At 44.4% G+C, this 26,751-nt stretch overlaps 1 protein-coding gene across 1 annotated transcript in view; it reads left to right on the forward strand.

The window, feature by feature from the left end:
* KALRN (kalirin RhoGEF kinase) overlaps nt 1-26,751 on the forward strand; it is a 694,022-nt gene that overhangs the window by 292,315 nt on the left and 374,956 nt on the right. Inside the window, exons 7-9 of the mRNA XM_052653860.1 lie at nt 11,689-11,880; nt 15,413-15,544; nt 18,673-18,903. Of these exons, the coding sequence (XP_052509820.1) occupies nt 11,689-11,880; nt 15,413-15,544; nt 18,673-18,903 (555 nt within the window). The remainder of the gene's footprint in view (nt 1-11,688; nt 11,881-15,412; nt 15,545-18,672; nt 18,904-26,751) is intronic.

The raw sequence follows: 26,751 nt of genomic DNA on the forward strand, positions 1-26,751 counted from the left end.
CTGAATAGTCAAGAGAAAATATAGGAGAAAGGCCTGGGGTATAAAATACTGGCGTTTCTGTGACGTTTCATAGTCTCTGATTCCAACCTTAAAGGAATCCTGAAATTACTACATCTTAACTCAAAAGAGAAGGAAATGGCAACCCACTCCAGTGTTCTTGCCTGGAGAATCCCAGGGACAGGGGAGCCTGTTGGGCTGCCGTCTATGGGGTCGCATAGAGCTGGACACGACTGAAGTGACTTAGCAGCAGCTGCAACTCAAAAGAGCTGTTCTGTTTCTAGCCTCTTTCCCTTACGGTGTCCCTGAATCTGATTCCAGCCATACCCATCCCTCCCTACCATTTCAATCTCACAAAAAATGCCTCGTGCAAAGACACTCACCCTTTTAAGGAAGTTTCACTCAAAACTAAGAGAGGAGAGAGAGATTTTCTCTTTTACTTAAATCTGCTCCTGGGCTTCCTCGGCCCTCAGACATATGGCCAGGCACTTGTTTTCATGGCTGTTTAATGGTTTGTAAAGCAATTGCTGGAGGAAACATTGCTACAGCAAGCCAGGCGAGAGAGAGAGCAAGGGATTCACGGGCCAGTGTTATCTTTGCTGAGCACCAGGGCTCTTCCAGCTTCTTTCCTCTCTCTGCCCGACAGAGACAGATGGTTTCCAAATGGTCTGACCTACTGTTTGGCCAGACCTGACCAGATAGTCATCCATCAGCTGCCCTGTTAGGCCCCTTAGAGGGCACCCTGTGGCTTGAGGGAGGCAGAAGTTAGAGATTTCATTTACAGCTTACCACATCTCATAGCTATTGGAGTAGAGTTTTAAGCATGGAGAGTTCTTACTCCAGATGTAAGTAACTATCCCGATGCCCATATGTTCTGAGGTGGGATCAGCAGGTTTACATGGTAACATTCAAGTAATTAATCATAAGCTGATGCTTTAACAGTTTCAGGACCCAAAGTGGGTTTGGTACTTGCAAAGATGTAAGCAGTACATATGGTATTATTAATTGGGAAAAAGGAGGTGATGTTCAGCTTTTTCCATTGCCTTGGCACAATCTCTATTTTCTTACTAATTCTGAATGTTACTCATGAAGTCTCTGAAAGCTGCCTGGGAAGATCTCCAAATACATCTCCTCGTGGCTCTCCTAAGAGTATTGTGAAAAAAACCAAAAACAATCCTTTGAATGATCTCTAGGGCAAGAGAAGAGGGTAATATAAGTAAAGGGGTTGTGCAGACTAGGACTTAGAGGACCTGGATCTAGTCCCAATTTGCCTCTCTTTTTGTGACTTTGAACATACTACTTAATTGATTTTACAAATTTTTAAGCACCTACTAGGTGGATTCAAGAAATGTCTGGGTCTTATTATTTTTTTCTAACTATAAAATGAGATTGTTTATGAACTTGGCTTCTAAAATTTTTTAAATAAAGTGTGTTTATATTCTTTTCCTTCTTAAGATATAATTTGGTCACTAAAACTTGCCTATTGCTTGTAAATAAATTATACTTTACTTGCCAAAAAAATGCTTTACCAAAGTAAAAAGTTGTGAGGACATTTGAATAATTAGAGCTGTCATGTAATGTAACTTGATCAAATCTATTAAAAGTAAAGATACATTAAAATAATTTTTAAAACTAAATAATATTTAAAATACCAAATGCATTAGAATTAAAAATGCACTGCAGCCCTCAGCATTATTTTTAGAGGGGGATCAAAAAGCACTGAACTTTTTGTTCAGTGATACTGAACTAGAAACAACCTTTGTGTCTCAGGAAAAAGAATGAGCGTGATAAAAGTAGAAGGTTGAACATAAATTCCCCCTTAGCTCCATCACTCATAGACATTTGATGCTTTGAATATTAGCTTCACTGGGGCGGGAAAGGACTAGGGTATAAAATAATATATATTTCCTCTATATAGCTTTTAGAATATTTTCCCCCAATTACTGTATATATATTTATATATATACTCAAAATTACTTAAAAAATTTTTTCTCTATACACAGAAGAAATAAGATCAGAAAAAGACCCTAAAGAAAAGTTTCTCCCCACCCACCGTGCATATCTGGTACAAAATAGCATTCAGTAACCTTGGGTGTGCTTCTCTGGTTTGCGTAACATTTTTATCAGCTGAGGTTTATATATTTTGTATTTCACATTCTGATTTAGCATTCGGTTTGCATTTGGCCTGGATGATTTTGCCCAGTACCCTGGCTCTTGACTGGTTGTTTGCCTGGCCTCCCTCCTTGGACTTTTGGATTTGGAGAGGCAAGATCTGCAGGGCTTGTCTAGAGGACTGAGCCCCTTTCAGGAAAGTGGCCCGTCTGTGGTAGCTGGCCTCACCTTCTGTGATGACCTGTCAGTTCACAACTTCCATTTTCACTATGATAATTTAAAAGCTGCAGTCCCATTGAACAGAATGAATTGAAAACCTTGCGCCCAGGACTATTCCTTGAAGAGATGAGACAGTTCAGTAAATCCCCTCTGCCATTCTGGAGGTGATGATGAGAAATGCGCCTCTGGACAACAAAGTGACAGGCTCCCTTGCCTGGGCTGGGGAAGAGGCTTTGGCCACCTTTTGCAATATGCTCATTGATAAGGAGGTGGATCTATCCCCTTGTATGAACATGGGACACTCCCACTTCTGGGCGCTCTGGATGTGGCTCACACATATCAGCAAAGTGGAGACACCTTAAGAAAGCTATCCCAAAGACAAGAACCTCTATTTTTCCAGCTTAAGGTTGAAAGGGCATGGCTCACAGAATCAGTCATTGGCCAATTCTGATTTCTCCAATCTTTCTGAGTCAAAGAAAGGCTTATGAATAATTCAGGGCCACAGACCCTTGAATCCTAGGGGAAGGGCTTCTGCCAACACCGGAAGTGTGGTTTTCAGGGCAGTGGCCTGACAGACAGTGAGGGAAGTTTTGCCCTCGCGGGCTCTTGTGCAAGGAACTGTTCCTCAGGAATAGTAGGGGACTTTGTGGCAAACTCTGTGAAATACAGTGGGACTCTGGCCTCTTATTGGAATATTTGTCTCTAGTTGGAATCGTTGATAGATTTTTCTTTTGTCTTACTTTTTACTAATACTTTGATTTGAGTTGCACTTAATTTGGAGAGGAGAGTTAACCCCAAACTGCTGCACTTGGATGTGGGAAGAGATACGATATTCTTTGAGTTATCAGTTATATGCCAGGCACAGACTGACTGGATGCTTTATGTTATCTCATATAGCCCACAGCAGGGAGTTTATAATTCAGGGTGGGGACGTATGACCACAGGAATATAAAATTTACTCCTGATTTTAGGAGTAAATGAATGGAATTCAAATAATATACGAATTCAGAAACAATATGTTCTTATAATCAGCCCCTGACACAGACCCCAGGGTTACCAAAATGATAGCTTGCATCAAATGACTATTTTTAAAAGAACCAGTATTTCTTTCAGAGTATACCACATAAGAGACTACATTTAAAGAGAAAATTTAGCTGGGTTTTCATGTGGACAGTTATCATTATCTTGCAAGCAACTTTGCAGGTTTTGTAGCCAGTCAGAGGAGCCAGGGGCCAGGTTCAAAGTGGGAGCCTTTGGCAGGGCTGAAAACTTTGATCAAGATTCTGCCACATAGAAATTTCAGCAGAATGACTCTGTTTCATCGATTTAAGTTCATCACAGCAGGAGACAAGGCCTCAGAAGAAGAGTCCAGTCGTCTATCCTCTGATCTTCAGTTAATGACTACAGGAATGAAATGAGAAAACAGAATTTTATAGGCAACAAAAGTGGGGGCAAGGTGTAAATATAGAGGATTTCAAGTTAGCAAGATTTTGCTGAATTTAGTTATTTTTTTCTGTTTGTGACCAAAACAATCAGAGGAATGCCTCTGAGGGGAGATGGCAGGGGGTGAGTGAGGCGGCAGGCCAGGCTGCTGGTGGGTTGCATTCTGCAGGGTAGATCGTGATTAAACCTTGGACAGTGCGATATGCTTATAATGATAATAGTAATAGCAGCACTTGGTGGGGGCTGGGGTAAATTGATAAGGCAGTGTTGCGATAAGGGTTTAAGAGGATACTCAGCCAGAATTATTAGTCCTATTGTTAAATTTCTGGTCAGAGAATATGGTTAGTCTTGGTAGCTCAGCTTGGGTGAAGAGGCTGCTCTTTGGTCACCCAGCTCCAGGCGTGGATCTCACACGACAGAGCAGAGAGCAGAGCTGGGCTGAGGGGCTGAGGCATGCACACAGCCAAGGCTGAGCTGCACTGCTCTTCTTGGGAGATGAGACAGAAGAAGACTGTGACCTCCTAGGTTCTCTCTACTTTCAATCTGGACACTCTCCTTGAATCAGGGAATACCTCGAGGCCTGGCTGTATAGCACCAACACTGCTTACCCAGAAAGGGAATGTCAGATCTTCAGTTCATAGTACAGATGAGGAAGCTGGGGCACAGAGGAAGCACATGATATCTTAAGTGAGTGCCAGGGCTGGACCAGAACTCACATCTAACTCCTGGCTCCTGGCCTAACAACTTTGGTGCCTTTGACTGATGGTCAGTTCTGCAGCTGGAAGGACATTGAAGGCTGACAGAGAAGAACAGCAGAGCCATGCAGACAGAGAGAGTGGAGGAGGCAGCTGGTAGGAAATGGAAAGGCCATAGAGTCAAAATACCCATTCTTGCTGGCCATATCCCCAAGACAAGTGTGAGTCCCAGATGTTCTTTAACAGAGGCATAAACAGTAACACAGAAAAACTACACAGAGGGGTTGACCAAAGGCCATGACATTTGTGCCTAATGACTAAGCACCCTATTTATTTGGATTCTTAACCTTACGTTGTCCTTTTAAGTGATGGGAGACCGCCTCCATTCCTCTGTGGTCATTTGGTTTATGACTCCAGTTTAAAATCTATCTGCCTACTTGTCTCAGGTTCTAGGCTCCAGGGAGATGAAGGTGATGAGCTTGGGCCACGTGATTTGCCTGCAGTGTTTTGCTGTTCTGCACAGGGGCTATAGAGAAGAACAATGAGCAAATTCATGAGTCAACATTATATTTATCCTTCTATTGTGAGGAATGCTGCCTCTACTTGTGTGAAGCATAATCATTTGTTAGCTTAAGTAAGACATTTCCCTGCCCACTGATAAGGAAACAAAAAGGCATTTACTGTGCTAGTCTCTAGAATGTGAAATGCAAGCTATGGTCTTTTCTGTTTGTTTGTCTTTAGCTTTCATTTATGATCACAGGCTTAAGGGTTGAAGGGGGCCTTGGAGGACCGCCAGCTTCACCACCCCATTCTGTGCAGGAAGCCCCTTCCTAACATCCTTGCTGGTGGTTCAGACCCTTTCTCTCTGCATCCCCACTGTGAGTTGCTGCTACCTCTGTCTCAACACTTACTTCATTTTGCTTTAAATTACAGTTATTTGAGGACTTTTCTTAAGTCTCAGCTGTGAGCCCCTGAGGACAGAAATCCTATCTCATTCCTCTTTGATATCCCACAGCCCCCAACCCAGAGCCTGGCCCACTCTCCATAAACATTTGAATGAGAGACAGTGTTAACAGCCTCCAGTGGTAGCCACAGTTCGACATCTCTAATAACTAGAAAGTTCCTCCTGAAAGTGAGCAGGAACATGTCTCCCCATCCCTGTGGGGAGAGAACATAAAACAGGCAGTGATGACAAAGGGCCAGGCACTCACACGGTACACACAAGAGAGCCTGTGGACTGGCCATGCCCTGCTCTTCATTGCTGTTCTTGCTTCCTGTCTGGCCAGAGGGCGAGGAGGTCTTTCCCAGGAGAGGAAAACCCAACAAAACTAGATAGGTCTGGATGAATGTATGAGGGTGGGGAGGGTTTGCAGGACTTGAACCTAGTTTGGAAGGAGAGCTTTATTAGACTGTCAATGTCCCACTCATACCCCTCAGTCTGCCCCAAGGGACATCTGGTTCCCATATACAATGACAGCTTCCCACGTTTCTCTGCCAATGGCACTCTCTGGCCTGGAGAGTGTGCTAGGCTTGTGTATAGGCCAGGCTGGAAATGGCAGGGAGTAACTCCAGGAGGAACTTCCACCATGAGTGATGGTACTTGCTGCATAAATACTCCAGATCCCTCATCTCCCCTTGCGATGTTTGGAAGCATGTTCTATACAGTCTCTTAAAGGTTTCAGGAAGGAGGACCCCCAAATGCTCACAGCAGTAACCCATTAATGAACACATCCTGTCTTCATTTGCCACCCTTCCCTCTGTCTTGCCCACTCCCTCATTGTGCTTCCTGGAATCAGTTCAATTCAGTTCAGTCACTCAGTCAAGTCCAACTCTTTGCGACCCCATGAGTTGCAGCACGCCAGGCCTCCCTGTCCATCACCAACTCCCGGAGTCCACTCAGACTCACGTCGTCTATCGAGTCAGTGATGCCATCCAGCCATCTCATCCTCTGTCGTCCCCTTCTCCTCCTGCCCCCAGTCCCTCCCAGCATCAGAGTCTTTTCCAATAAGTCAACTCTTCACATCAGGTGGCCAAAGTACTGGAGTTTCAGCTTTAACATCAGTCCCTCCAAAGAACATCCAGGGCTGATCCCCTTCAGAATGGACTGGTTGGATCTCCTTGCCGTCCAAGGGACTCTCAAGAGTCTTCTCCAACACCACAGTTCAAAAGCATCAATTCTATGGCACTCAGCTTTCTTCACAGTCCAACTCTCACATCCATACATGACCACTGGAAAAACCATAGCCTTGACTAGACGGACCTTGTTGGCAAAGTAATGTCTCTGCTTTTCAATATGCTGTCTAGGTTGGCCATAACTTTTCTTCCAAGGAGTAAGCGTCTTTTAATTTCATGGCTGCAGTCACCATCTGCAGTGATTTTGGAGCCAAAAAAAATAAAGTATGACACTGTTTCCACTGTTTCTCCATCTATTCTCCATGAAGTGATGGGACCAGATGCCATGATCTTCATTTTCTGAATGTTGAGCTTTAAGCCAACTTTTTCACTCTCCTCTTTCACTTTCATCAAGAGGCTTTTTAGTTCCTCTCCACTTTCTGCCATAAGGGTGGTGTCATCTGCATATCTGAGGTGATGGATATTTCTCCGGGCAATCTTGATTCCAGCTTGTGCTTCTTCCAGCCCAGCATTTCTCATGATGTACTGTGCATATAAGTTAAATAAGCAGGGTGACAATATCCAGCCTTGACGTACTCCTTTTCCTATTTGGAACCAGTCTGTTGTTCCATGTCCAGTTTAACTGTTGCTTCCTGACCTGCATATAGCTTTCTCAAAAGGCAGATCAGGTGGTCTGATATTCCCATCTCTTGAAGAATTTCCACAGTTTATTGTGATCCACACAGTCAAAGGCTTTGGCATAGTCAATAAAGCAGAAATAGATGTTTTTCTGGAACTCTCTTGCTTTTTCCATGATCCAGCGGATGTTGGCAATTTGATCTCTGGTTCCTCTGCCTTCTCTAAAATCAGCTTGAACATCTGGAAGTTCACGGTTCACGTATTGCTGAAGCCTGGCTTGGAGAATTTTGAGCATTACTTTACTAGTGTATGAGATGAGTGCAATTGTGTGGTAGTTTGAGCATTCTTTGGCATTGCCATGAAAACTGACCTTTTCCAGTCCTTTTCCAGTGTCCACTGCTAAGCTTTCCAAATTTGCTGGCATATTGAGTGCAGCACTTTCACAGCATCATCTTTCAGGATTTGAAATAGCTCAACTGGAATGCCATCACCTCCACTAGCTTTGTCCGTAGTGATGCTTTCTAAGGCCCACTTGACTTCACATTCCAGAATGTCTGGCTCTAGGTGAGTGATCACACCATCATGATTATATGGGTTGTGAAGATCTTTTTTGTACAGTTCTTCTGTGTATTCTTGCCACCTCTTCTTAATATCTTCTGCTTCTGTTAGGTCCATACCATTTCTGTCCTTTATCGAGCCCATCTTTGCATGAAACGTTCCCTTGGTATCTAATTTTCTTGAAGAGATCTCTAGTCTTTCCCATTCTGTTGTTTTCCTCTATTTCTTTGCATTGATCGCTGAGGAAGGCTTTCTTATCTCTTCTTATTCTTTGGAACTCTGCATTCAGATGCTTATATCTTTCCTTTTCTCCTTTGCTTTTCACTTCTCTTCTTTTCACAGCTATTTGTAAGGCCTCGCCAGACAGCCATTTTGCTTTTTTTGCATTTCTTTTCCATAGGGATGGTCTTGATCCCTGTCTCCTGTCATGAACCTCCGTCCATAGTTCATCAGGCACTCTATCTATCAGATCTAGTCCCTTAAATCTATTTCTCACTTCTACTGTATAATCCTAAGGGATTTGATTTAGGTCATACCTGAATGGTCTAGTGGTTTTCCCCACTGTCTTCAATTTAAGTCTGAATTTGGCAATAAGGTATTCATGATCTGAGCCACAGTCAGCTCCCGGTCTTGTTTTTGTTGACTGTATAGAGCTTCTCCATCTTTGGCTGGAAAGAATATAATCAATCTGATTTCGGTGTTGACCATCTGGTGATGTCCATGTGTAGAGTCTTCTCTTGTGTTGTTGGAAGAGGGTGTTTGCTATGACCAGTGCATTTTCTTGGCAAAACTCTATTAGTCTTTGCCCTGCTTCATTCTGTACTCCAAGGGCAAATTTACCTGTTACTCCAGGTGTTTCTTGACTTCCTACTTTTGCATTCCAGTCCCCTATAATGAAAAGGACATCTTTTTTGGATGTTAGTTCTAGAAGGTCTTGTAGGTCTTCATAGAATTGTTCAACTTCAGCTTCTTGAATGTAACTGGTTGAGGCATAGACTCAGATTGCTGTGATATTGAATGGTTTGCCTTGGAAACGAACAGAGATCATTCTGTCGTTTTTAAGATTGCATCAAAGTACTGCATTTTGAACTCTTTTGTTGACCATGATGGCTACTCCATTTCTTCTGAGGGATTCCTGCCCGCAGTAGTAGATATAATGGTCATCTGAGTTAAATTCACCTATTCCAGTCCATTTTAGTTCGCTGATTCCTAGAATGTCGATGTTCACCCTTGCCATCTCTTGTTTGACCACTTCCAATTTGCCTTGATTCATGGACCTGACATTCCAGGTTCCTATGCAGTATTGCTGTTTACAGCATTGGACCTTTCTTCTATCACCAGTCACATCCACAGCTGGGTATTGTTTTTGCTTTGGCTCCATCCCTTCATTCTTTCTGGAGTTATTTCTTCACTGATCTCCAGTAGCATATTGGGCACCCACTGACCTGGGGATTTCCTCTTTCAGTATCCTATCATTGTGCCTTTTGATACTGTTCATGGGGTTCTCAAGGCAAGAATACTGAAGTGGTTTGCCATTCCCTTCTCTAGTGGACCACATATTGTCAGACCTCTTCACCTTGACCCACCCGTCTTGGGTGGCCTCAAGGGCATGGCTTAGTTTCATTGAGTTTGACAAGGCTGTGGTCCTAGTGTGATTAGATTGACTAGTTTTCTGTGAATATGGTTTCAGTGTGTCTGCGCTCTGATGCCCTCTTGCAACACCTACCATCTTACTTGGGTTTCTCTTACCTTGGATGTGGGGTATCTCTTCACGGCTGCTCCTGCAAAGCCCAACCACTGCTCCTTACCTTGGACAAGGGGTATCTCCTCACCGCCGCCCCTCCTGACCTTGAACGTGGAATAGCTCCTCTAGGCCCTCCTGGAGGTATGATTCCTGGAATCATACCCGTATAAACAATCTGCCCCAAATCCTTGTTTCACCCAAAGTCTGCTTTGGGTGAAACCACAGCAGGAAATTTGGGGGAAATTCAGATCCTTAGAAGACAGAACTATTAAACTAAGTGTATGCCCATCTTCCCCATTTCTTTCCTTCTAATTCAGAGTTGGTCTTTCTTGTCAGTTCTATAAATAGAGTTTAATTTTAAGAAGAATCTGTGTCCTAACTCAGAAAACAGGACCGATAATGATTCCTAAATCTTTGAAGGATATTTATTTCAAATAATAATGGGTAATAATATTTTAGTTCTATTAAGGAAACATGCTACATCAGAAAGGTCTCAGGCCAGTCTAAAGAAAGAAATCACGCATAGACATCAGGATGGATTTGTGTTTAAGTTCTTCACTTAACCCTTTAAACCTTCACAGAGACCTTTTAAATGAAGAGTGACTTTATAAACCTGTCTCAGATTTGGGACAGAATGCTTGAGGTCAGGGACAATGAAGATGAATGGGGATCATGAAGGAAGAGGGAAAAGAAAATAAAGAACCTTCATTAAACTTACCCGCCATTAGTGAACTACTGCTGAGCAAATAGAGCCAAGAGAAAATACCGTTGCCAAAGAATATTTATTATCATGTGAGAAGATTTGTAACGAAGAAAGGTATGCCAGCAACCTGCCACCCTAGTCCTTCTTCAGACAGACATTGTGTGAGTCAGAAAAGCTCCTTGCAGCTGCCACAATATTGCTTGATTGTTTTGACACCTCAGACAATTAATAGGAGATAGCAGTTAAAAATAACCATGCTCACTACTGTCTTTGTTTCTATGGGTTTTCTATTGTCTTGTTTCTTCCCGGAGAGTTTTCTGCTGGCCTCATAAGGAATGACACACATGGTCATGAATTTTTAATTGGCAATCAAAGATGGGAATAAATGTAAACAAAACACAGGGTGAGAGGAGTCAGCAGGGCCGGGAGAACCTCACAGATGCCTTTTTGAGGTCAGGTGGGGAGATGTTCCTAAATCATATAGGGATAAGAAAGGGCTCCATGGGTCTTATTTTTAGTGTGGATATTGTGGCTTCATGTGCTATCTTTCCTGGAGGAGGGCATGACAACCTCCTCCAGTATTCTTGCCTGGAGAATCCCCACAGACAGAGGAGCTTGCAGGGTACAGTCCATGGGGTTGCAAAGTCGGACACGACTGAGCGACTAAGCACAGCACATGCTCTCTTTATTTATTCACCTGCTTCCTTGGTGGGGGTAGGAACGGGGGGCAGTAGAGTCTTCACTTGGTGGTAGGAAGATGTGTGGTTGTCCTGTGACCTGTGTACTTTGCTCTCTGGGCATTGCTGCCCTATTGTAGTAATGCCCTGGGTACAGCCCTCTCCTGAGTTGAGAGAGGTGCCTACTCCTCCTCTTGCTTTTTGCTTTGGTCTGAGCCATTGCTTCCAGTGAGAAACTCTTGGAAATACCATGTTGTCCCCATGGCATGACCTCATAAGGTGCTTGTGAGGATTATTAAGGTCGTCCATGTAAAGTGACTGCATTCATGGGTATTAATGTGCCATGTGCCACTTTAAGTCCCTTCAATCGTGTCCAACTCTTTGCAACCCTATGGACTGTAGCCTGCCAGGTTCCTCTGTCCATGGGATTCTCCAGGCAAGAATACTGGAGTAGGTAGCCATTCGCTTCTCAGAGGATCTTCCCAACCCAGGGATCAAACCTGGGTCTTCTGCATTACAGGCAGATTCTTTAGTGTCTGAACCACAGAAACTGTGTTGGTCCACAGAATGGAAAAGCTCAGTTTCTGTACCTGCCATCTGCTGAAATTTTAATATGCAAACAAAGGCCTCCTTTGGGCCCAAAATGGGTATGCTAATATGGCTGATAGAGCCTCTCTCAAACTTGTCAGTTTGGGTAGCCTCCTTCACTAGGTACTTCCCCACCCCAGAGTGCTCTGTGGGTGCCCTTTCAGCCTGCCCCACTAAGCACCACTCTCCCTTGCTTCCCAGAATGCCTATGTCAACATCAACCGCATCATGTCTGTGGCTTCCCGCCTCTCAGAGGCTGGCCACTATGCTTCACAGCAAATCAAGCAGATCTCCACGCAGCTAGACCAGGAGTGGAAGAGTTTCGCAGCTGCCCTGGATGAACGCAGCACCATCCTCGCCATGTCTGCTGTGTTCCATCAGAAGGCTGAGCAGGTGAGGCCAGGGGGAACTGCTGCAGCTGCTGTTGGTGGGGAGGGGCAGAGACAGGGCAGGCTGGGAGGGACATACACTGCGGTGTAGAGAGCCCCTCCTCTCTTTTTGAAACACTGAAGACCTTGTTGGGTAGTTGTGAGAAAAGCCATGTTCTACCACGGTCATGGCCCCTGTGTACACAGAGAGACATTGGTAACTCTTAGTGGCTTTGCTCACATTCAGACAGGAAGGAACCCAGAGCCTGTTCACGTTCTGCTCACTAGTTTATTGGTGGCTGTGTGTTGACTGCTTAGTTTGCATTCCATGAACATAGACCAAGGAGTGAAACTAAACTGATCATTGAGTTTTATCAGGGAAAAACTAATTTTACATGAAGCATTTGCTGTGGATAATAATAATACAGTGGACAGAAATAATTATTATTTGTTGCCATTTACTTACTGGCATTGGCCAGTGACATTATTAACCCATTTTATGGAGAGGAGCAGGGAAGCTCAGAGAGATTAAGTGACCTGCCTAAGATCCAGTGGTGTGTAGGAGCTGACTCTAACCAGCTTAGGAAGAGCCAATGGCTAAATTTTCACAAATTTAAAAAATGAACTGGTTGTTAAACATAGCCGTTACTTCAAACTCTATAAGTTTAAATATATCATATTAAAAACAAAGGTAATTAGCACTCAAAATTCATCATTTTCAATTATTTCAACAGGTCTTATTATTTTCTATGTTCTTGAGATTATTTCTAATATTTATGCCTATGGTGGAAAAAGTATACAATTGTGTGCTGCTGATCACCTCCTCCCAGCTCCACATTTGGTGATGTCACACTGGTAGCCTGAAATAGACCACGATAGACGTTATACACCATGGAAATCATCAAGTGTTGCAAACCAGTGCTTGATCTGTATAGAATCTTTAAAAAAATGAGAGAAAAAATATTTTAAAATTTAGATTTAGTGTAAAAATGTGCCCTGTGTAGAGCTGTTACACTGTGAATAGAACACAAAATTAAGGAAATATTCTTCTGATATTCAAAAATATAATTTCATTCAGAAAAAATGCCACTTAAAATCACTGATGAATGAGTAACATTCTGACATAAGTCTCCAGGTGTTTTTCACGTTTGTCTTATACCTTAACGGAAGTTGAAATACCAACCAGCTTTTGTGCTGTAACTATATAAGTTTGTCATTTACAAATAGAAGCATCTGTGAGAATTAATTTGTTACATGGAATTTATCATAAGCATTCTATATGCTTCTAAATTTACAGTTTCTTTGTAAATTATGTATGTGCTACACATCTTTTATAGCAGTAAAATTTATAACATACCGTTGTATACACACATATATATATCCTGGTTATTAAAAGTTTATTAATAGACCATTGTGAAAATCAGTCTATAGGTGTCTGGGATCAAGTGTGTCTAACATTAAAGAAAACCTCTAAGTTTCTTTCTTTGTATGACATTTGGTTAGCTCATAGGTAATATAGAGTCAGACACAAGGTCATTCCTTAAATCTCTTCCTCTGTTACCTGTCTAATATGGAAGTCAGCATGGAATAATTGAAAGAGTCTAGGTTTTGATGCCAGACATATGTAAGTTCTGATCATTAACTCTTAGGCAAGTCACCTCAACATTCTGAGCTTGTTTGCTCATCTCTAATGTGAGGATGATCATAAATCTCACAGCACTGTTATAAGAATTAGAAATGGAACATTAGGTGCTTAGCGTGTTTCTTAAATGGTAAACATTACTACTGTGGCTCTATGTTCAACATACTATCCTGGTATGTTTATATTTCCTCCACCCTGTGTCTGATTCTATCTGAGCCTTTCCCAGAGACCGAAATTCTGTTTTATAAGTTAAGAGCAGCCCTACACATTGAGAGGAATCTAGCCTTTTATTACTGTTTTTTATGATAATGGTGGTAGTAGCAAATATTCACAACTAATCTCCTATTCTCTCTTCAACCCTATTACTTCAAACTTTGTCCAAGATTTCTCCAGATTGGCAATGGAGATTCAGTGCCTCCCTCTCTGTCTCTCTTTCTCTCCTTGAGATGACCATTATGTGGGGTCTGATATAGGACTCTGGTTAGATTATTACCAAGAAATCCGAAAGGCCTTGAAGAGGTCCTGCCCCCATGACTGACATATAACTGTCAAGTTACTTTCGGGTTCCTTGGTAAAATGGTTGTTGATGGAGCAAAGCAGCTTCTGAGATATTAGAAAACACATGCAGATTGATACTGGGTGATACGCAGCACTCTTCCAGAATTGTTAGGAGGTGGCTTAATGCAATATAAACATGCAGAATGAAAAATCAGCCGCCACAGCCAACTGGCCAAGGACTGAAAGCTGACGTAATACCAAGAGGAGGACTCAAGCAGTTGTAGAAGCACACACCCGAATTGAGAGTAACTGGAGAAATCAGCTTTTATTTGCTGCTTCCTGACTTGGATTATTTGGATGAGAAGAAATTTTATTTGTATCCATTTTTTTAATGCAGTTTCTCAAGATTGCCAGTCCTTCAGGGAGACTCATAAACCATGCTTCTTTTTAGCTGGAAAACATACACACGTGCACACACCAAGCAGTGGATTCAAGGCTATTTTTTCAATGCATTTATTTAGGCAGCTCTTTATTGTCCTCAGATGGGCTGTTCTAGGCAATGAGATAAAAAGGTATTTAGGCAATTAATTTAAATGGAGCTGTGCACTCAGGCAAGAAGAATCACAGACAGAACCATTCCAGACTATTGGGTGAAGAATTATCTGCATTTTAGAGGTGTATTTTCCACCCAATAAATCTGAGTGATTTCAGTTAGCTTACCCTTTGTGCATGGAGACCCATAGTCTTCCACAGTTGTTAATTTTAACTTTTAAATAATTTGATTTCTGTCAAGATCTATATCTATATATCACATCCCAGGAGTCACTCTAGACACAGTGCAGTCTGTCCTTAATCTCCTCTCCCTCTGCCAGCCCCTTGGGTTTTCTGACCCAATGACAGGAATCTTATTGAGTGTTAATCTCCGTCCTCTGTAGGAGTGGTCTCTCCAAGTTCCCTGGGGTGCCGGATGGGCCTTTATGAGGCGTTCTTTGCTCCTCTTCACAGCTAGATATCCACATTGTAGAGTACGTATGTGTAAATATCCCATTTTGTTATATGTTGACTCTCATGTGTGAGCATGCACAGGATAAACATCTCTCATGTACACATAATTTAGTGAGCTGTTTCACACGTGTATTTTATAGTGGATATAGCCCACTGAACATGAAGACAGCTTCCATCCCCAGCAGTTTCATAGCCGTCATCTTTCTTTGTGTAAACTACACTTTCTAAGTAGGTATTGGGTCTGACTTCTTTCCTGAGGTTGGTGTTTATAGAATTAAAGAAAAAACTCCACCTTCTGCAGTGGTCTCTGAAAGCTTCCAGAGGTCCAAATGCTTCTTAAAGGTATCTGTCCATGCCTGTCACTGCCCGCCCCCAGTGCTCCCACACTGACCTAGCTGGCATCTCCTTCCAGTTCTTGTCGGGAGTGGATGCCTGGTGCAAGATGTGCAGTGAAGGTGGCCTGCCATCTGAGATGCAGGACCTGGAGCTGGCGATCCACCACCACCAGTCTTTGTATGAGCAGGTGACCCAGGCCTACACAGAGGTGAGAACCAAGCAGGACACCCACGGGTCCTGGCTGTGTATGGGCGTGGGTGGCAAGAGCGCCAGCCTATGAGCTGTGATATAGCCTGGGTTGGACTAAGAAGAAAAGAGGCCATTTTTCTCCTTTTGGAGACATCTTTTAAGATCTTTGATCTGTGAATGATGGTCTCTGCCCAGGAAGCAGAAAAAGGCAGCCATCAGCAGGTACCATGTTGGTGCACATGTGTGCACGCACACACACACACATGCCCCTACCTCACCCTGTGTGTGAAGACTGGGCTGTCAGAGGAAGGACTGTAAGAAAGCAAGGCTGTGCTCCTCTGGAGCTTTCTGGGCGGTGAACAGGCCTTGTCACCACTGTTATGAAGCAGTTCATCAAGTAAGTACTAATTTTCTCACTGCCGGGTCCAGAGGACAACTCGCCATGGGGTGGAGATAAGTGTTTGTAGGAGTGAGAAGCTGCTGTGGAAGTGAAAGTCAAACTAAACAGCTCCTCTGCTAGAAAAAGAAGACTGGGAACATGGTACAAGTTAAGGGGGAAACACTTCCTTTTAAAGTAAAAGAAAAGAAGTATATAGGTGCATGTGTGTGAATACACCCAGCCCAGTAAGTTTGTTAACTGATGTGAACTCTGAGGGAGTGGCTGAGGGATGTGAAGAGACCGGCTGATGAGGAAAGCTGGATGAGAAGAGGGAAGGGTCTTCACATCTGGCCCATGGATTTTCTTGGGGGAAAGGTCAGCTAAGGCACTGTTTCTCAAAGTGTGTTCCTGGACCATCTGCCTCAGACTCACTTGAGGTGCTTGTTAAAGGTATAGATTCCTGGGCTCCATCCCAGGCTGACTCAGACTGTCAAGAAGTAGGACCTGGAACCTCCATTTCAATAAATATCAACCCAAGTAAGTTTGGTGCTTGTTGAAGTCAAAGAACTAACTAATTTCAACTGAGTGAAAATAAGAGTTTTTGCCACAGTCAAAATGGAGATTTGAATCCTGGTTCCTTCTCTTACCCGTGTGACCTCAAACAAGTTACTTAACCACCCAAAGCCTCATTTTCTTCCTCTGTGAAATGAAAGTAATAACAACTGCCTGTAGTTTTAAGAGTTGTAAAAATAATTTGTGTAATCCACTTGGCCCAGTGCCTGGCAATAATAAGTACTGAAAAGGTAACAGTTTTCATCATTTTAAGAGGCAGAGAGAGGAGAACCAGTGAGCCAAATTTGATCTCACCAGCTCCAGTGCGCATAGCTCAAGGCTTTCTCTCAGGACAGAACTGTGCCTCTGCCTGTGGGTCAAGAATCTCTAAATTTACTCTTTATAAAATATAAAAATAGAGCATATAAATGAGAGTAATATTATACTCACACACTCATGGACTTTGATTATAATATATAGAGAGACACGGCATTTCTCTCAATTAATTCTCGGGCCCTAGCACTGTGGGATGGAGATGCTCCCTTCAAGCCCACTTTAGAAGGCAGTGGACTGCCCTGCCTCCTGCACGTGTGGGCTGAGGCAGAGGACTGGGACTTGGGTTGACTTGAATTTCAGGACTTGGCCCTCCAACTGGAACCACCCAGCCCTGGACAGACCACAGTGCCCAAAAGCAGCATTGCTCAGAATTCCCTGAAGAGAGCTCTCCCGGGTATGGCCACAGAATGTGTATCTTATTCATGTCTCTGTTATTGATGAGGTACTTTCTCTCTCCCTCTCCTGGCAATACATTGTAGGAGGGAGCACAGTAGAATGGGATGGATAGAGTTGGTGATCAAAATGGGTCATTTTCCTCCAGCCAGGCTTGCTCTCCTGTCTCAGCTGCGTTCTCCACCTGAATCATGTGTTCTCCTTTCTTAATCATGCCACAGTCCCCCATGCACTTCTGTGGCTCCATCAACAGGGGAGTAACTGCAGGCTCTGTATTTCTGAACCCCCAGCCAAGCTATTATCAGGATGTGCAGGTAGGGGAGGGGAAGCTGCAAGCCCAGCAAATAGCTCCCTATTCATCATCATAAGGCCAGAAGTGGGAGCACACCTCCTCTGCCACGTTTTTGGAAGGAAAAGACTGTCTTAACTCTACGTTAACTTTGACTTCATTGTTAACCAGATTAATTTGGGGTCTTAAAATTCCTATCAATTCCCTAGTCATCACTGTTTTAAATTAGAAAGACACATGTTCCTTGGATACTCTGCCAAGCACTGGAGAGCCACAAGTGTCAATCAGATGATACCATTTTCTAGAAATATTGCCAGGAATCTGGTGAGGATTGACAGGGAATGTCACCCCCACTGGTGAGTTTTGGGGAACCCAGGAGCATGGATGTTGTGTCTACAATCTAAGGGCCCCTCCCTTATTCTGCATGTTCTGAAAAGACAGGGATGTTACCACTTTCAGGATAAAAAAAGGGGGTTGAATAAAAGGAGAGTGAAAGAAGGATAAATATAAAAGAAAGAAAATGACAAGGAAATAAAGAAGGCAAGACAGAGAAATGATGATGATGATAAAGATAGAATTTGGTAGCCAGTACTACACACTGGGTTCTGTTCTAACTAAGTACTCTGCTTGTGTTAATTCATTTAATCCTTACCACAACTCTTTGAGCTATGTGCCATTACTATCCCTACCTCACACACAAGGAAGCTGAGGCCCAAAGAGGTTAAGTAACTTGCCTCTAGTCACACACCTAGAAGTTCAGAGCTAGGTAGAGGAAGCTGAGAAAGGAAGAGGCAGAGGGGTTTATGGTGACAACTTATATTCAGGTTTTTTTTTTCCAAAGTGGAGTTCTGTTGCCTAACCTAGTTAGAGAGTCAGTCAAGATATTTATCAAGTACCGAGTGTCAGGCGCTGTTCTAGGCATGGAAAGAGAGAAACAAGGCAGAGTACTTGCCCTGAAAAAGCTGAAATTCGAAGAGAGACAGTGATTCAGGGCCTTGAAGATGATGGCTGCAGCACCAGCACCTCCCCAGGCTGCAGGCTGAACACTGGGTCAGCTCTGGTGGCACACTCCTCGGTTGTCATGAATCTGAGTGGGAATCTCCGTTCCAACCAGGGGCCCCAGCAGCTTGCCTTGCCTCTCTCTGTGCCTGCACCCCCCTCCCTCTTCTCCCTTGACTTGACCTTTCTCGTCTTACAGGTCAGCCAGGACGGCAAAGCTCTGCTGGATGTGCTGCAGCGGCCCCTGAGTCCCGGGAACTCCGAGTCCCTCACGGCCACAGCCAACTACTCCAAGGCGGTGCACCAGGTGCTGGATGTGGTGCACGAAGTGCTGCACCACCAGCGGCGGCTCGAGAGCATCTGGCAGCACCGCAAGGTGCGGCTCCACCAGCGCCTGCAGCTCTGCGTCTTCCAGCAGGACGTCCAGCAGGTAGCACCCTGCTCCCCCATCCCGGCATCTGTCACAGGCCAGGCAGGCATGCCTGAGCCCCTCACCGAGGTCATCAGGCCTGGGGATGCCTGATTCATGGACAGAAGAGGGCAATCCAGCCCCCAGCAGCCCCCACCCCCTCCTATACCTTACAGACTTGCTCACTGATGCTTCTCACTTAAGCAGCTTTACAGACCTGGCCTGGGGTTGGGAAGGGAGGCTTAATCTGAGAAGTAGCAATTCTTTGCCATCATGACTTTGTTTTATTTGGGGAAAGCTTGGCCGTCCCCCAGGCATGAGCTTTCTGGACAGGTCTGGGGAGGGGGGGTATCTGAGCATTGTCAGGGTTGGACCCCCAGCCAGCTCGCTTCTCAACCAGGTAGCCAGCTGGAGCTGGGGTGTGGTGGGGGTACAGAGCCTTTAGGGGATTCTTTGGCAAGCTTGATTGGGAAACCAGATTTAAAAGATGGGCTGTTGATAATTGTGTGTTCTGTAATTAGAGGTTACTTCTGGCTTAATCTGTTTCTTGCATTATTATAATAGTTGTAGCTTTTATTCTTTACCACAAATAGTAAAGAAATGGTTATTTTCTAACTATAAAAGGATAGCCTTGCCACAAATACCCTTTTGGATGAAATGACCCGTTCTTTTCTCCTCATACTTCCTTTCTCTGTATCTTTGGGGACCCCTGGGAGCTTTTCTCTGAGGACTAATAGCTGGAGCAGGGGGTGGTTGGGAACTAGAGATGAGAGTTAAGATTTAGTATCATTTCCCTGCTGGTTCACTCCAAGAGGCAAGGGTAGGAGCACTCATGGTCTCAAACTTTTTCTGTGGCCACCTTATAATTTCAGGATTATACACATAAAATAGCATTTCACTCTCCTTCCACACCTCCTGTGATATTGACCAAGTGTAGTCAAAAAGTATATCAAAACATACATGGAAAATTGAAAGCTAACTGGACGTATCTTTGGAGTGTTGGTTCCCCTTACAGCTGTTGTTAGGGAGATCTTACACTGGGTACCCTGAGAAGGAGATAGGTTTGGAGGGAGGGCAGAGCATCCTATCAGGGGCTGTGACACCCTTTGTGTGTTGGGTTACCACCATGCAGTCAGTCCCAGGAGTAGACAGGCCTCCAGAAGTGCCCCATATTGTTGGGCTGCCCTAACTCCTTTGCAGCCCCTGCCCCCCAGCTAGGGCAGTGAGGAGTCTTCAGAGGTGACACTTTAGTCTCAGGAGAGATGGGAACTGCTGAGGTGCTGGCCCAGGCTCTGAAACCCTCCCTTGTGGGGTTTGCTGGGAATGGAGAAGCAAATGCTTTAGTTGTCTGCTCCTGCCATCTGGAATTGTTCAGACCAGTGTATCAACTCTGAGCACAGGAGACCGCAGGGTAGGTCTGTGAACGAGACAGAGTGAGGTGCCAGCCTCCAGAGGCACACAGAGGGGACATTACTGTTTGGGTGAACTTTGAGTGACTTCTGGAGATTTCTGTACCGTGGACTATGCAGCTTCCTTGGTGTGCTCGTTGCCTTCCTGCTGTTTTCATGGTTGTTGGATGGGGTAGGATAGATGCTGCAGAGGGGAGGGCTGTGAGGAGGGTGGGGAAAGGCATCCCCCTTAGGAGGGCGGCATCTAGACACAGACTCTCTGGAAATAGCGGTTATCAGACTTCTCCGTGGCCACCCTGACATCTACACTGCAGCTGGGGGAAGGTATAACAAAGCTACACTGGTGACTGTTCCACATCATGCTCTTAGAAACAAGAGCATTTCTGGAATGCAGACCCTATCAGTTCACCTCTATCAGTGAATCACATTGTTGGCACTCAACAAAAGCAATAAGATTATGAGGTGAAGTAAAGGGGTTTGGATTTTCCATGAGGACTGAATCCCCCAGGGTGGTTAATTCGATTGTTCTTTTCTGGACATGTGAATGTGACTTCTGAAGACATGATGTCATTCAGCCATTGTCCCACTCACTCGCACCAAATATCTGACACTGGGGCAGATATGCAAAGAAGAATGTGATAAACAAGGGCTACTAATTTGTGATGGGTCTCAGATGCTTCCAGACACCCAGCAATCATCAGCGTCTGATCAGTGTCTGAGCTGGTGCTTCAGAGGTCACTGGACATGATGAACTCAGTGGCTCCAGTGACAAACTCGAATTTTGGTCTCCTAACTCCAAGCCATGCAGGAGCCTGTCTTAGTTTTCACAATGAGATTGGGACAAGTAGTTTCCTTTCTCTGTGCTCCCACAATTATATAATTATATTTAATTATATATATATACACATATATATGCACACACATACTTCCCAGGTGGCACTGGTGGTAAAGAACCCACCTGCCACTGCAGGGAAAGTAAAAGACTTGAGTTTGATCCCTGGGTTAGGAAGGTCCTCTGGAGGAGGGGACATGGCAACCCACTCCAGTATTCTTGCCTGGAGAATACCATGGACAGAGGAACCTGGTGGGCTACATTCCATAGGGTTGCAGAGTGTCAGACATGACTGAAGCAACTTGGCATGCATGCATGCATCCACATACATAAAAAGTAATTTAACACCAAAGTCAAAGTGCTATTGAAGTTTTATATATTTGTCATTTTTTTAATTTTGAATTTTTCCATCTCTTCTGTTCCAGTATCTCCTTGAGAGCAGAAGGCATGACTGCTGCTTCTCTGTGCCCCTTACAACTCTTAGCTGTCTGGCATAAAGCTGGAGTTCTTTTTATATTTGCTGACTTGAGATGAAATTATCATTGGAGGACCCCAGTTTCTGCTTCTATGACTTGAACACCATCTAACCCTCCTTCCCAGCCCATTCAATAGTTGCCAGTGAGCAGCTGGGGTCTGCGTGCAGGAATTGTGAAAGTCTGAAGGGTCCCAGGTATTTACTTACAGCCCCAGGCAGAGGACTCAGGACATAACATTAGTGCTACAAAGCATCTTGGTGCCCATCAGCTATTCAGCAAGTGTGGGCCTGGGCAGGGAGCCCAGCATTGCACTAGGTTCTGGCAAGATGTCTGCTTAGATAGAAGGCAACAAAAGATAAACACTTGAAAATAGAAAGTTCCATGCTACCTGAGCATGTGAGGCAGGTGCATAGCAATCAAGTATTAATGGGAGAGGCCGAGGTGCAAGAAGTCAGAGTTGGTGTCTTGAAAGAGGAGAGAATTGATTAACCATATAGTCTGGATCCAAGACTCCTGAGTACATGTGAGGTTGAAAGAAGTTTACTCTACAGCCTAAGTGGGACGCTTGTGAATGAGCATCAATGGCTGGGGCAGTATAGCACTGTGGATAAAAAGCATGGGCTCTGGAGCCAGACAGCCTGAGTGTAAATCCTGCTCTGACAAGTTTTGGCCATGGGACCTTGGGCAAGTGACTTCACTCCTGGTGCTTCAGGTTCCTCACCCCTAAAATAGGAAACATCACATACCTATCTTTTTGGACTGAATGAGATGCAAGCATAGTGCCTGCCTAGCATGTAGTAGATCCTCCAGCAGGATTGCCTGGGTTTAGTCACATCTTCTCGGAGTAGTACTTGGGTGTCCCCTGATGCTTGCACTGTTGGGAACTCCCAGCCTGATTCCTTTGTTTCTACAATAGCCACTGCTTCGTGAATCTGTTGAGTTTTATTTCATTCAGTGATAAAAATCTCAGAACTGCTAGGGACTGGAAGAGCACCCAATCGGAAATTGAATCCCAGAGATGTAAAGCAACTTGGTCATAACCACACAGCTAGTTAATGGTAGTTCCAGGACCAGAACCTAAGTCTTCTGGCTCCCAGTCCAGGTATCCTACAGAAGTCACATGAGAAAGGAGCCTGGCAGACAGAGAAGGAGAACAGAAGAGAGATAGGAGTGATACATACAACCTAACAGAGAGGGAGGAAAGACACACACACACATACCCCCACATACCAACACACACACACACACACACACACACACACACACAACCACACACCCACACCCACACACACACACTCAGCCACCCACCCACCCACCCACCCTGAAACAGGGAGAGAGAGGAGAGACAGGGACTGAGGGGGATGGGAAAGAAAAGGATAGATTTAAAAACAGAGATTAGAGAAACAGACATACATGGGCTGGGAGGAGAAAGAGAAAGAGGAAGGTGGGGCAGAGACAGAAGAGAAAGAGACAGGGACTCCTGCTTGTGGAGAGGGGAGGGAGAGCCAGCCAACCTCTCCTTGTGCCTGACTCCTCATCTCATTGCCATTTCTGGGGAGTGGTCTTTCCCAAGCAGGATTACCTTGTCCAAAGCGTGGGGTAAAGGAGAGAGGTTGAAATCAAGATAGACACCCGTGAAAACAAGATTTCATTTAAACATTATGTAGCCAGAATTGGCCTGACACATTATCTCTGTGCTAGCTCTTCTTTGGGTCCCAATAGGAGGTGTCCTTTTACCATTCTCTTCCCCTCTGGGCTTGGAGGCAGTGAAAATGAGTCTCTGAGGATCAGACTGGAACTTGGGTTCATTAAGATGCAGAAATGCATGGACAGGGCACAGCTGCCATAGTATTGCTAGTGGAATGATATTCAGTGCTTTTGGTTTTCCAGTGTAGAGTAGAACAGTACTAAAAGCGAAAGTGTCGGTCCTCAGTTGTGTCCAACTCTGCAACCCCATGGACTGTAGCCTGCCAGGCTCCTCTGTCCATGGGATTTCCCAGGCAAGAATACTGGAGTGGGTTGCCATGCCCTACTAAGCAGTAGCCAAAAGAGCATTTCACAATATCAGCCAACTTATCTTTCCACCATGGGCTCCTTCCGAGCCCAGATAGACCTAACTTTGTTGAGAAGAATAAGGAGTAGCAAGTCTTGATCTTTCTGATAGATGCAAATTCCATTCTGTTTTTTCATAGCCAGAGCAACTGTCATGAGTATCTCTGTAAGCTGTCTTATTCTACCTCCTTTTCTTCTTCTCCTTGCCTGTGGTACAAGAATAAATTGGTAAAGTGTTTTGAAACACCTGTGTGCAAGGCCCTGTGCTAGGAGCTGGGGGTCCCTGGCCTGAGAGAAGACATATGTACCTGAGAATGTATCAATGGCATGTGTCTATCTGGGTTTAGGGCCAGAGAAGCAAGACAACAATGGGCTGGTGGAGTCAGAGCAGAAAAAATTCCCATGGTTGGAATGTCATTTGCACTGGTCCTTGGAGCTCAGGCAGAGGATCTGGGGATGGTATTCCTGGGGATAGCCAGGAAGCAGAGAGCTAAGAGTTATAGCCAGGGGACAAGGAAGAGGAAATCTAACTGGGTGCCTGCTCTTGGCAGTGATAGCAGGAGGTCAGGCTGGAAGGGTTAGGAGTGGTCTAGCGGGGGACATGACCTGTTTGAGGTTCCAGTGCCCTCCCTTAAGAACAATGTGTTTTGCTTTTAAGTGGTCCAAAAGTGAGCTTAGGGAGGGGCAGTGATGACAGAATTTTCTGGCTCAGTGACTCCATTCTGAAGGAATGCATTAATATTAAAATCCGTAGTTCTGTACTACAAAGGAATCTCACCTGTTTCTCTCAGTTTTTACTGAAGCCTCATATGGAAAGCTAAAGCTTTTACTGTGTCAGTTCTTGCCTGCCAAACAGTGTGTAAAAAGGATTTGATGGTAATTTTTTCAAACTCCAGATAGTCGATCTTTTACTAGCTATAGTGACTAAAGCCCCTTAATCATACTAAACCAGTTTGGGCATTGTATAATCCAATTAACAGCTTTGCATAATAAAAGGTGAGCACTTTAGGTTACAAATTGCATGCTTAGGGAAAAAAATGACTGGAATGACGATGGGTCTAGAAATGAACTCTTCTTATAAAAAGGAAGGATTAAAGCATCTGAGAAGGAAAATGCTCACCCACGGCATACATAGTCCCAGGTAGATGGGGAAACATACACAGCAGGAATCGTTCTCAAAAATCTGAAATGCCAACGGGTGGTAGTTGGTGGGTATGTCAGGGAGGAGATTCCAGCCCTGAGATTTTTTTTTTTTTCCTGAGATTAAATGTGTCTATAAACGTTTTATTATTCATAGCTCATGATTCATCTTTATGAGCAATTGAATATCCAATCACTTCACTTATCTTATTTAATCTTCCAACACTATAAAGCAGGTAATAGTTTGGTCTTCATCTTACTGATAAGGAAATTGAGGCTTAGAAAGGTTAAGTAAACTTGTACAAGGTCACATAGCTAGTGGCAGAGGAAGGATTTAAACCCACTTTCACCAAATTTATAAGTTCATGCTCTTAGCCTCTCTGCTGTGCCCTGGGCACTATGCTAGATGATGGTAATGCAGAGAGACACAGCCCCTGCCCTTGAGGAGTTTATAAGTTAGTGCTGGAATGTCATTGCTCAAAGGGCCCAGATAGATTATTTGGTCCCAAAGGGTGAGACTTGCCCAAGGTTGCATAACTGCTGACAGATGAGATTCATTCCCAAACTGCCTGTCCAGTAAGACTCACACAGGCAATCACACTCACACTCAAACGCTCTTTTCCACCTGCTCCATCATTATAAAATGGCCTGCTATCGTTATTTATCTCTAACACAATGCCCCTAAAACAAGCCCTACCCATTCTCACTTATTTTTCACAACCATAATTACATTACCTCACCATTGTTGGTGGTTTTCTTTGTTGGTGGTTTTGAGTATCTTGAATAATTTCCATTTGCCCATGGTAGTATGTAGCAGTATTAAAACTCTCAATTAAATTTTGATGGTGATAATCCAGTCATTCAAATATGTTCAAGTAGACAACAGATGATTCTTTGGGCAGGGTGGGTGTCCAGAAAGTGAGCAGGTTTGGGCTTGGCCGAACTGGGGGAAGTAGAGAGGGGAGAAACAGAGGGCTCCACCAGGCAGCGTTGCTTTCTGACTGGAGTGGGGATGAGGAAGCTTTCTCATCTGACTCTTCGGTGTCACTGATCTTAGAGGGGCACTCTATCCCTCTCCCTGTGGGAGGAGGCTGGTACCAAAGGATATGTTCAGTCTTCTCCATGTAGTCTCCAGCTAGAATTAGCAGGGCTGGGGAGTGGGCCTTGGAGGCCTGCCTCTGATGTGCTCAGACCCCCCTGCCTGGAATTTCATGGACCCTTAGTACCCCTTACACTCTACACCTCTCCCCCCTTCCTCTCTGCCCTGCTTTCCACCTTCTGTTCCCTTCCCTGTCATGGCCTTCTCCTTTGGTGCTTACTCTGATTTTCTGTTCTGACTGAACAGTGGTCATTCTGTGATGAACACCTTCCAAGGAAGGATTTGGGTCCCTCCCTCTGGCAGGCGTGGGAAGCTGGTGGGTCCTGAGAAGCAGTGAGAAGAAGTCCCTCCCCAAAAGTTACTGAGCCTCGGGGCTTTCTTGAGCTACTGTAATTTTAAACACCTTTAATGTCCTCAGTTCCCCTTTTATTGTTAACAAGTGACTAAACAGCATTCAAAAAAACCAAGGTCATGACATCTAGTTCTATCACTTCATGGCAAATATGTGGGGAAAAGGTGGAAACAGTGGCAGATTTTATTTTCCTGGGCTCCAAAATCACTGTGGATGGGCAGTAACTGCAGCCATGAAATTAAGACACTTGCTCCTTGGAAGAAAAGCTATGACAAACCTAGACAGCTTATTAAAAAACAGAGACATCACTTTACCGACAAAGGTCCATATAGTCAATGCTACGGTTTTTCCAGTAGTCATGTACAGGTGTGAGAGTTGGATCATAAAGAAAGCTCTGTGTGTGTGTGTGTTAGTCACTCAGTCGTGTCCGACTCTCTGTGACTCCATGGACTGCAGCCTGCCAGGCTCCTCTGTCTGTGGAATTCTCCAGGCAAGAATACTGGAGTGGA

This window comes from Budorcas taxicolor, chromosome 1 (assembly GCF_023091745.1).
Source record: "Budorcas taxicolor isolate Tak-1 chromosome 1, Takin1.1, whole genome shotgun sequence".
Classification (NCBI taxonomy): domain Eukaryota; kingdom Metazoa; phylum Chordata; class Mammalia; order Artiodactyla; family Bovidae; genus Budorcas; species Budorcas taxicolor.